The 12760-nt window shown below is 38.0% G+C and overlaps 1 protein-coding gene across 3 annotated transcripts in view; it reads right to left on the bottom strand.

Annotated features, from left to right (window-relative positions):
- LOC141108162 (vascular endothelial growth factor receptor kdr-like) overlaps positions 1-12760 on the bottom strand; it is a 308462-nt gene that overhangs the window by 86749 nt on the left and 208953 nt on the right. For all 3 annotated transcript variants that reach the window (XM_073599472.1, XM_073599473.1, XM_073599474.1), the window contains exon 12: positions 5415-5526. In XM_073599472.1, coding sequence (XP_073455573.1) covers positions 5415-5526 — 112 coding nt within the window. The remainder of the gene's footprint in view (positions 1-5414; positions 5527-12760) is intronic.

The following is a 12760-nucleotide window of genomic DNA, read 5'->3' as shown; positions in this document are numbered from 1 at the left end:
TTGCTGGTATAATCTAGATTTTCCCCCACAGTACTTTTTTTCTGCCACTAGATGTCCTCAGTCTGATGGCCAACATCATTTTAATCACTTCCTCTCAGCTCAGGTCATTCCAGCCTGTGACTGTACAGTGAAGGGAGAAGCAGCTCATCTCTCCCTCACTCTGCTCTCTTCTCATATCAGCATGTTTCTTGTTAACACACAAGCTGATTGATTTCTTGTACTGTTTCTTACAGGAGCCAGGTCAAATTTAGATACTTACACCGCTTGCATTAAAATAAATGTAAGATGTAATAATTATTACGGAGCTGCATTCATTTGTATCTTTAATATCTGCCTAATATTCAGCTTAGAACTTCTACTTTCAAACTTAAAACATATTCTTTTCCAGGAAGTTATGTGAAATTTTAAGGTATGCAAGAAAACTTATCTCTTCAGGGAAGCCTACACTGCCTCTCCATCAGCCCATCCCTCACAGTTGCTACCTTTTGTATCATTTCCCCTTCCCTTTTAGATTGAAAGCTCTCACAAGCAGGGTCCTCTAAACCCTCTTATATTGAATCATGTTATAACTGTACTGTCTTATGATCTCCTTTTATTTTTTTAAATGCTTTGCAAATTGTTGTTGCTATATTACTTATGTATTATACATGTATGATCATGTAAATCACACAGACAACTTTATAATGTAGTAAATGTGGAAGATCGTATCATTTTTAGTCTTTACATCAATGATAAACAATGCTAATCCCCAGGGTATAATAACACTGAATTAGACTGAAAGAACTTGGCCCACAACTTTGCACACAGATTATTATTCTTCCGTATATAAACAGTTTTCATGCAACAAAAATATATCATTGCCACTCACACAGGTTTAGTTTGACGTGTATTAGATATTTCTTTTCTTAGCAAACCCAGTCACTGAATCTGTGATGCGTGCAAATCACATACCGACCTTTGTATCTGTGAACCATATGGAGACAACTATGATATAGCTACTGCAGCCTGGAACCTATTACCATGATATGTCTATTCTTTATTGTTGGCCAGGAGGTAGGAATTTCACTGTCCTCAGAAGGAAGCATACAACAAAACTAAAATCACATTGGACAAGTGCTTTGCACTTTATGGAAATGTCCAGGAATGAGTCAATAAGATTAACATGTTTACAATTCCAAGAATTTGCCTGACCCTTCTCTTAATGCGATCCAGCAAAGCACATATACCCAGGACCTAAGTGAGATCATATCTGCCTTCAAAAGCTAGTGATCTGCTGCTACAGAACCTACCATTTTATCTTAATCTATGAAGTTAAACTGATTACATTTACCCTCATTTAAGTGTCACCCTAAATCAAAACCTCCATGTCTATCCTGTGAAGGCATCACTTCAACTTGCCAGATGTTGTAAGGAATTTGAGGACAGCTATTCTTTTTGCTTCATTTATCAAAAATGTTCCCACATTTCAATAGTAATTCATCTTATCATCCTTAAATTATCTTCCAATCCTCAAAAAAGGGCTCAAGTTGTGGAAATTTAGTTCCAAAGCTACCATTATAGTTGTCAACACAGCAGCTAGAGGTTACAGCAGCTAGAGGTTACAGTGCACCCTTATTTGCTTGAATGGGTTGATGGCAGCACTGCTTGCCGAATGTGACAGAGGGTAACATTTTTGCTGTGGCATGTGTACAACCCCATTGGCTGCATCAGCAGTTTAAAGGGAGCCAGTTGGGCCAAACAGCCGGTTTGGTCCCCTCCAACCACAATTGTAAATAAGCCCTAAAACTAAATAAAAACATCCAGTTATTTAGAGGGCGAATTAACAAAAATGATGACACTCATATAAGGATGCTTACTAAATCCATGGTGCTGAAGCCCTAGTTGGCCCTTGAGGAATGGGTCCTCTCCTGAGGAAAGCTTATTATTCATATTCATGCTACTGACTGCTTTTTTTCCCCCTCTATCTTTTCACAATCCAACTTTTCCGTTCTTCCTCTCTATCCTGTATCCGCTGCTTTTGGGGTCTTACTCATCTCCTTCTAGTTTTTGCACGATAATAAACCAGCATTTTTTGCTTGCACATGATTGGATGATGGAAGTCAGCAGAGCTTCACTTCATTCGCTAAAACCTGGGGAAAATGCCCTTGCAAAGTTCAATTTCCTTTGCAAAGTTGACAGTCTATTTACCTTTAGTTAATCAACCCCTCAGTGTCACTCAGCCACAGCCACTAAGACACAAAGCATGTGAGGGAAATTTACTGATACTGGAGTAAACAGAATTTAGAGCAGCTGTGCATGACAACCAATTAGCTTCCAGCTTTCATTTTAATTTCTTTGCATTTGGATCGCTCTTCAACAAGAGGTGAGAAGGTGTTATATCGCCTCTTCGCTGCCTTTTTTTAACCCCTTAGCCTTGCACCAGCAGGGTTTAGCAATTAGCGGACCTCCAGCTGTTGCAAACTACAAGTCCCATCATGCCTCTGCCTCTGGGTGTCATGCTTGTGGCTATCAGAGTCTTGCTATGCATCATGGGACTTGTAGTTCTGCAACAGCTGTAGGTCCACTACTTGCAAATCCCTGGTTTAGGGGGTTAAAAAAAGCCATCAGTTGAATGCATACACTAAGCATAAATGCATAGCCAGTAATATAGCAGCTGCAGGCATCCCTGACTTTTTAGTTACCAACTAGAATCATGAAGTAGAAATGAGTGTCCAGGTCCTAAATTGCTTCATATATACAATACAAGAGATACTAAGGAGGTGTCGCCACTTATTAACCTTTTCCTATAGCAAACTCTTTATTATAGAAGAGGGATTCTTAGTTAGCATACAGTAATTTGCAATACATGTTCAAGCTGGTCAACTGTGTAAATATATACTGTACATATTTATGTGTGACAATTAAATCAGTAAACAGCTGCAAGTAGAACCCTACAGAACACAGGCAGACTCCTAGCTGGCCAATGAACACAGGGGCATTAAAAAGGATAATTTAACTTGTCTGTTTAAAAGGATTACTCACTACAAGCCATAAAAGTGAAATATATCGGAGTTGCTGTTGTGAAATAAGACAGAAGTACAGAAATGTCTGGTTATTTGGAAACCAAAGGAGAAAATTTGTTATTCATTACAGCATTTGAGGTTGGACTGTATACATAAGAAGGGCAATAACCTGAATCGGCAAAACTGCAGACATAAGGTGCAATCCTATCCAAAGTAAACTGAACTCTGCATTTATTGTATTTTGTCTGAGGAAAAATTATTAACTAGTTTTTTAATAATCATCCGATTTATTTTATTACTAGCAGTTAATACACTTGATGCAAATAGTTGTCCTTTACTATCTATCTATCTATCTATCTATCTATCTATCTATCTATCTATCTATCTATCTATCTATCTATCTATCTATCTATCTATCTATCTATCTATCAGTGTATATAAACCCAAACATTAAACTTCTCTTTCTTGATCCCTTCTAGTATTTTATAATAAGCATTTTGTTATATCAGTTTGATATTTATCCCTCCTTGTTCTTATCTTGGACTACAGTTCAATTAATCCCTATACTATGGATACTGTGGGAGTGGAAGTTTAACAAAAAGGCAATGGGCAGGGTAGACAACACTCTGTCCACAAAAATTATGTATGTCAGACCACCATGGGAAATTACAGTGCCTTGAAAAAGTATTCATACCCCTTGAAATGTTCCACATTTTGTTATGTTACAACCAAAAATGTAAATGTATTTTACTGGGATTTTTATTGTGGCGTGCACAACTAATAGTTGTCCTGTGGACAGATTCTCCCACCTGAGCTGTGGATCTCTGCAGCTCCTCCAGAATTACCATGGGCCTCTTGGCTTCTTCTCTGATTAATGCTCTCTTTGCCCGGCCTGTCGGTTTAGGTGGACGACCATGTCTTGGTAGGTTTGCAGTTGTGCCATACTCTTTGTTTTCGGATGATGGATTGAACAGTGCTCTGTGAGATGTTCGAAGTTTGGGATTTTTTTTATAACTTACCCTGCTTTAAACTACTCCACAACTTTATCCCTGACCTGTCTGGTGTCTTCCTTGGCCTTCATGATGCTGTTTGTTCACTAACGTTCTCTAACAAACCTCTGAGGGCTTCATAGAACAGCTGTATTTATACAGAGATTACATTACACACAGGTGGATTCTATTTACTAATTAGGTGTCTTCTGATGGCAATTGGTTCCATTAGATTTTAGTTAGGGGTATCAGAGTAAAGGGGGCTGAATACAAATGCATGCCACAGTTTTTCGATATTTATTTGTAAAAATGTTTGAAAACCATTTATCATTTCCCTTCCACTTCACAATTATGTGCCACTTTGTGTTGGTCTATCACATAAGATCCCAATAAAATACATTTACGTTTTTGGTTGTAACATGACAAAATGTGGAAAATGTCAAGGGGTATGAATACTTTAGGGCACTGTAGAAGATAAGCACATTTCTCGCAAATCGACAGGTTTTCTGTACTTGCACTATCTTTCATGGAATAAAACATGGGTAAATGTGCATGTACAAGTATTATGGATATGTACACAATACATGTTTTATTTATTTTGTCTGGACATACACTTTAAGCTGAACTCCTTCAGATATAATTAACACGCATACAATATATATTGGTCAAAAAACAATTTTTGTATTAATTTGTCTCCAATCTTTTATATTAATCCATCAAGCAACACTTGAGTAGGAAAGGGAATGATGGTACTCTGAGAATATTTGTCTCTTCTGCAGTGCATACATACTGACAGGACACAGGGTAACAGAAGGATAACCTCATCAACATGCTAATGTTCTTTTATTGTCCAATCAGCAGGTTTGAGAATTTTTGACTAGTGTGATTGATAAAGCTTTCCAGCTGTTGAAGTGAAAGTCAAGGATTTGGCTTTTCTGTGTAACTGAATGAATGTATCACAAAACTAAATCCACGGAATTACAAATCCCTTGGCAGGTATAACAGACCTTATCTACGTGTTTCAATTATGTAGTTAGCTGCTTACCTTGAGTTCAGCTGTGTTCATTTTTTTTACGTGAAATAAGATTTTAAAGAAATGAAGAAACATTCTGATGTTTAGTTTTGCATAAAGCTCGGAAAGTGATTAAACTGTTGTCCATGACCTTGTTGGACAAATGTCTATTCTCTTGTCCTAGTAAAACCCTATCATGTCTTATAACACAGGGTGTCACAGAGAAAAGGAGCTAGTGGATATCTCCTCAATGGGGACACAACTGACACTAAAAACCTGACACAGGATCTCATCTTTTGAAGGGAACAGCTTCTCCTTTTTTTTGCTGATCACAAGTTAATAAGCTGCTCGCCACTTGTTTTTTTTACATCAATGGTAAATGGTAGTTAGGGAAAGGCAATAAAACAATACCTGAAAGGATGTAGTGCATGCTTCTCTCATCCATGCCAAGCTTATTGTAAGCCATGCAGAAAAAGATACCAGACTGATTGTTATAAGGTAGAACAGTCAGGGTGCTTACAACCTGCAAAATAAAAAGAACTTTTTGATTAGCCTGACTAAAGTAGGCAATATTATAGGAGATGATCCTTTACAGCAATTGAAATATCAGTCCACTTAAAGTGGTATTTTAGGTGAGAGACATTGCCATAATTCCAGGCTCTGTTCCATCTAACTGGGAGTTTTAGGTGTTCTCATTCTTATTTGCAGCACCTTCATTTGTTTTTACCATAATATATATAAAAAATCCTACAAGGGAGAGCAACAACCCCTTTAAAATGGCCAACGCATGCGATAAGACCCAAAAACCAAAGAACAGAAATATCATAAATATCCTTTTTTTTTAACACATTTTATCAACTTATTAACCTTTAGTTAACCCTAATTCTGTTAAATTAAATCCTTCACCTTCTTCTTCCTGTAGCTATTTTGCTCATTTTATTTTGCTCATATGTATACTTTTACATTTTTTGGTATTTACAGCCTCAAATTAATTTCATTATTTGTACCAGAAACATAATTCTAGTGCATTTATAAAAGGAACACATTGTAGAGAAGGTTTTACTTTTGATGGTATAAACTACTTTGCTTCCCAGATGGATAAACACATTTTTGTTAGGATAATGTTAAATAAATTCCAGCTTTGTTTAAAAATGCCTATTATGATTATATAACTAGTTTAACCCCGTCGCAAAATGCCTCTTCCTTCCACCATCCCAGTTGGTTGTCATTGAACCAAATGAGGCAACCTTAGGGCCAGTGGACAAGGCTTTAATTTTTTTAACCTGCTCCAACCTGGACCTTACAGACGTGCAAGCTCCATCCCTCTCAACTAGGCTGGAGGGCATGATTTGCCATCTTCACCTTAGGTGCCAGGTAACCTTGTCTCATCACTGTCCCTAAAGAGACCCTGATTGGACCAAGCTTAGAAAAAATCTGGTTTTATTAAAGCAACATTCATTCTACTGTGGTTTTATTACAGCAACGTTGGTTGAAAATACTACCCATTTATTATATTATAAATAATACTAATTTATTAATTCATATTGGATCAATTAATGATTAAACATTAAAACTTCATATCAGATATTGACCACAGATATTATTAAAGAAACTATGATAATTTGATAAATACAATGAATGAATAAAATGCATAGGCTAAAATTAGAACCATAGCAATAATAATCACAAACAATTTTAATGCTTGTTTTAACTGAAAAATTTAGTGAAAAGCATTATTAAAGACAAAGTTTTAGCTCTAGGGAGACCGATTTCAATCTATGTGGTCCAATCAAATATCTTTCAAGCATGTTTGATACTTTGCAACACAGAAGAACAAAGACTTCTTACTTCATCAATCTTTATTTCATTCCTTCTGTTCATACTGATAAATACAAACCCACTGTAGCATTTAAGGAGAGCTATGGAATGCCACAAAAAGTTTCAATAATAGCAAGCAGACATTTAAACATACAATCATCACTATGGGGTACACGTCTCTGTCTGATCTAACAGCATATAATTCTAAGTATGATAGACCCATAACTACACTGAGCAAAATTATAAATGCAACACTTTTGTGTTTGCCCCTATTTATCATGAGCTAAACTTAAAGATCTAAGACTTTTTCTATGTACACAAAAGGCCTATTTCTCTCAAATATTGTTCACAAATCTGTCTAAATCTGTGTTAGTGAGCACTTCTCCTTTGCTGAGATAATCCATCCACCTCACAGGTGTGGCATATCAAGATGCTGATTAGACAGCATGATTATTGCACAGGTGTGCCTTAGGCTGGCCACAATACAGCTCTGGTAGACATTTCTGCAGTCAGCATGCCAATTGCACGCTCCCTCAAAACCTGTGACATCTGTGGCATTGTGCTGTGTGTTAAAACTGCACATTTTAGAGTGGCCTTTTATTATGGCCAGTCTAAGGCACATCTGTGCAACAATCATGCTGTCTAACAAAAGTGTTGCATTTATAATTTTGTTCAGTGTATATAATGTATAAAGAAAAACAGAGGTCTATTCTGAAACTATAAATGTCCTGTATTGCCAGATGTGTAGCAAATGTGATTTCTGTTGTTGATGCTACAGTATTTTGGGTGCAATGTGCTAGCCGAAATATTCAGGGTGGGATACTCTCTCATGTGGCTGCATACAGCCTGCATGGGAAGAGGTTATGCTCTGTGGCAATCAAACTGGGGAAGTTGCCCATTATCCGGGAGACATTGTTAAATCAAACAACTTGATAAAAAATTGTTCTTTAGAAGGAACATACATTCCTCATTAATAATTGTGCTACCAAAATTAGTGTGTGATGTAAATTGCCTCCACCATTGTTACTGTTTCTTCTTGCTGGAGGCTGCCATTTTGCTGAAGCCCAAAGCTCCTGAACAGCAGTAAATCTTTAGGCTGTCAGCAGACACAGTGCCTAAAAAAAGAGTACAACTGAGCATGTGCAGAGCAAGGTGAGACAGTGTATTACTGTATTTTAAACATTGTAGGCACTTATTTTTAATAAGAAGGGGTAAAGAACTAGTGCAACATACACGATAAATGTAAGAATAAACATACACAATGCACATTAAAAGCCCTGTGGATAGTGACAATTATATCCGTGGGCACATGTATTAGTTTAAAATACTAAAAAAATTAAAAATCAAATGGGGTAACTAGACTGCAATAAAAATGGGGAGATGGGGAAATGTCCATAAGTCCAATGAAAGGTTAATAACTAATGGTGGCAGCCATCCTCAGAGAAAAGCCGACTCTGCAAGTACAAATAGAGAAAAAGACAGGAAGCCCCAACCCGAGTGTAGTATTAAGAGTATACAGTTTATTCAAAGGAATTAAAAACACTCACAGGAAAAAAGTTTAAATAAGCTCATCTGGTGCTTGTGGGGCCTCTCTGGTCCTTCTCATGGAAGGAGGGATGGGCTGACTGGAAATGCTGGCTACGTGCTCAGAGCATCAGCTCCTTCTCATGGCCATTATTTTTCTGAATAAACTGTACACTCTTAATACTACACTCAGGTTGGCACTTCCTGTCTTTTCCTCTACTTATTTTTAAAGTTTTACTGAGCTATACCTGCAAAAAGGGGCCAGCCAGAAGTAATCTATCAGGATTTCATTTTCTGACTAAGCTCCAAGTTGATCTCAGATTTTATACCCATCCACTACGGCTGGATGCTGGTCCATTTTGGGTTTCCAGTACCAAGAATATTATTACTATTATATAGGATTTATATAGTGCCAACAGTTTATGCAGTGCTTTACAACATGAAGGCAGACAGTACAGTTACAATACAATTCAAACAGGAGGAATTAGAGGATGCTGCTTTTTGGAGCTTAAAATCTAAGAGGGATGGTCAACAGATACATAAGGTAATTATTGTGGGGGATGAGATGATGGAGAAAATAAATAATTACAGTTCTTATGGGGAGATCAGATAGACTTCTCTGAAGACAAGGGTCTTAAGGGATCATCTAAGTGCTGGTTCATATTGATGCGGTGCGTGAAGCCGCATGTGATTCAGGCAGGAATCGCACCGCATCAGTATGAACATACACTCTGGTTTGCATGAATGGAGGGCGATTGCGATGTGGTGTGGGAAACACTGCGAAATCACTGCGAATCCAACACTGAATCAGTGTGAACCAAGATTAAATGTGGATAGAGTAGGAGATAGTCGGACAGATCGCGGTAGGGAGTACCATAGGGTGGGAGAGGCTTGGGAGAAGACCTGGAGGCAAGCATGAGAGAAGGTAACAAGGGAGCTAGAGAGCAGAAGGTCATGGGAGGAACAAAGAGACCAAATAGGTTGGTATGAATATGAAGGATTCATCGCACACCCAGACTGTGAAAAACACTTTTCTTAGTTTATTAATGGGCAAAGGATACAACTCTTGGGTGTTTCATACTTATACAAGTATTGTTTTTTTTTAAGCTATGTTTTTCTTTTAGAAAACAAACTAAGAAACACTAAAGAAAAAAGTTTTCTACTGTCCAGTTGTGCAGTGAATTCTTCATGTTCTTGGCGTGTAAGTGTGGTTTGGAACAGATGTGCAGTTGAATAGGGATTTATCAGCCTGGCAAGAACATGTATTTAAAGGTGGCCCCATCAAGAGAAGCAGAGTGGCTGTGAACAGTGATGTGGTTGTGGTTTATTGCTATCACAGCTCCAGTACTTCCCTGATCTCCTCTCTAGGAGCAGAAGAAGTTTCAAGATTACAAACAGTTCAGAATGGGTTTAAATTTACTAGTGGCAGCTGTTCAGAAACTACAAATTCTAAAGAATAACATGATGGGGTGGCACAGTGGTGTAGTGGGTAGCACTCTCACCTAGCAGTAAGAAGGGTCGCTGGTTCGAATCCCAACCACGACACTACCTGCCTGGAGTTTGCATGTTCTCCCTGTGCCTGCGTGGGTTTCCTCCGGGTACTCCAGTTTCCTCCCACACTCCAAAGACATGCTGGTAGGTTAATTGGATCCTGTCTAAATTGTCCCTAGTATGTATGAATGTGAGTTAGGGACCTTAGATTGTAAGCTCCTTGAGGGTAGGGACTGATGTGAATGTACAATGTAAATGTAAATCGCTGCATAAATTGACGGCGCTATATAAGTAACTGAAATAATAAAATAAATAAAATGACAAATGATCAAATCATTTTTTTTTTAGAGACTGTTGCCATCCAGTTACTTCCTGCAACCAGTAGATCACCTGGCTTTGATTACAGATAAGAGAAGGTTAAGAAATCAAACCTATGATGTATTACTCTACAGAGCCTTATGAGGATATGAACAACTTAAAAATCTGGGGTGAAAAATGCATTTTAAAAAGGAGTCGAACCATTGTATCAAATAACCTAAATTATATGCAAATAGGTTTACTAGCCTAACTAGGCAAGTCAAATTTAATTTTATATATACATTCTATGCGTATTGATTGCAATGACACCATAGAATATTTGTAACTAAAGGAAATACAGATTGATTGACACCTAGTACTTTTTATTCTAAAACTTTGCATAAGATAACAATCATAGCACACGAGTAATGTAAAAAACAAGATGTAGTGCTTACTGAGCCTGCTAGATCATAGTATAATAGTCACATGGCTAACGCGTCATCACGTCTGAGCGCGATGACGTGGTATACCTTCTGACGGCGCTCATCCTGGGATGAGCGCCGTCAGAAGGTATACCGCGTCATCGCGCTCAGACGTGATGACGCGTTAGCCATGTGACTATTATCCCCGACAACCATTGGGAGGATGGAATTATCAGAAAGAGGCTTGGTACCTCAGTGGTTTCTCCTCCCATGATTGGCCTAGAGTTAGTCATGTGACCCGATGGATAATCACATGACGTGGAAAACCCGGAAGTCACGCCGCACAGGTGTTCCCAATGTAATTTCTGGCATTTTTAGATAAATAGCGCAGGAGATGGCAGGCTAGCCTTACCCCTGTTGAAGTCTTGGTAGACGAGACGCGTCGGATGTGTGACGCTACCACAGCCATCTGACTTTACTGCGCTAGATCCATTTTTTTGTTCATATGAACCTTGATTTTAAAAACCTGATTTTTATTGGAATTCTTAACCATAACAATAAAATTCCCTGGTTACTTGGATTTTATGCTATGTGGAAGCCTTTTTCTCTTTTCTTGATCACATACGGGCAAAACCAAGTGAGTGATTATCGGAAGAGGATCTTATTGCATAATCTAACATGCTCTCTCATCAGAGTGGACTCGATCCCATCGTTGAAGTTTATAGGCCTTCCGTAACCTTCCATCACAGACCGGAGACAGCTTTAACCCTACCGTATAAACGGTGAAAGCCTATATGACTCACCGCCAACGGCCAGTGAGTCCACCGCTTCTGGTAAGGGCATTTTATTTTCTTCCCCTCTTACTGAATATAAGAAGAAGTACTCTGGATGTGAATATATATTGGTGTGTGATCCACATTCACGCTTTGTGACCATCCCTACGCTTAGATGAACTGTCTAAATCCCAGAGACTTGCTCTGTATCCCATTTAAGTTTATGGGTTAACTGTACACGTGTCTTTGGTTCTATGGGATTGTTTTAATACAACCACACAGTCTAGAAGAAGCATTATTATTGATTTTTTTGTTTATATTTTGGATTTTTTTTGTTTATATTTTGGATTTATTTCACAGGTGCTGTTATAAGGCCTTTTATTTTTATGCTTGATTTGCATTATTGATTGAAAGTCTACATATGGGTGAATTATACTGATGTTCACACTTAAAACATAGCGCTACACTTTTTATTTTCTTAACTTTACAATAAATATTGCACTTTATTTGTTAAAAAAAGAGTACGATATATATCTATAGATATATAGATATATCTATATATCTATAGATATATATCTATAGATATATAGATATATATAAAATTTCATGTTTTTTCCCACCAGGACTTGACCCCTAACGCTAACCCAATACAGATGCAAATTGACACCATTGCCTGAAAAGAGGGTGCAAGAAGTATGTGTTACTATTTAAAATGTTAAAAAAAAAGCAGGAAAAAACGGATTGCCTTAGGAGTGGATTTCCATTGTCTGTGTTCTCTACTCTGGTGTTGTAAAGCATACCCCAGCTGCTAACCTGCACAAGTATCTATTTGGGTCATATTGCTTGCCTTTAGACAGGCAAGGGTGCTTTGACTTCCCCCATTGTATTTCCTACAGGAGAGAATGGAGAATGCAGGAAATACTACCTGAAAATTTTCTATGACAGAATGCTGAGCAACTGAATACTTGTAAGAAATTAATGGAGAGATGTCACTAGCAGAGCCCTAAGCAGTAGGGAGCTACACATAGGGTTACTGCTATTTATAATAACATTCTATTCTGTGTATTCACCCACAACTCATATCAGTTTTGGAAAATAGTCTTTCAGTAAGTGTTTCTTGCTATATGAACTGGCATAGAAAAACAGTAGCTCTCTTGATCAAACTAGAATATTGATCAACAAACCAGTTACTTACTAGTGCCAATTTGCTATGCATCAGGACTTTTCAGAGTGAGTGCCAGTTCACACTAGACGCGGCACGACTTGCAGGTCGCCTCACCGAGGCGACCTGCACACGACTGCCGGGGCGACTTGCAAGACGACTTCTGTATAGAAGTCTATGCAAGTCGCCCCCAAAGTAGTACAGGAACCTTTCTCCTAAGTCGGAGCGACTTGCGTCGTTCCGATTAGAACGGTTCCATTGTACAGAACG

The sequence above is a fragment of the Aquarana catesbeiana genome, linkage group LG09 (assembly GCF_042186555.1).
Source record: "Aquarana catesbeiana isolate 2022-GZ linkage group LG09, ASM4218655v1, whole genome shotgun sequence".
NCBI lineage: Eukaryota > Metazoa > Chordata > Amphibia > Anura > Ranidae > Aquarana > Aquarana catesbeiana.
The sequence above is the reverse complement of the archived record's forward strand: the minus strand, read 5'-3'. Positions and strand labels throughout refer to the sequence as shown.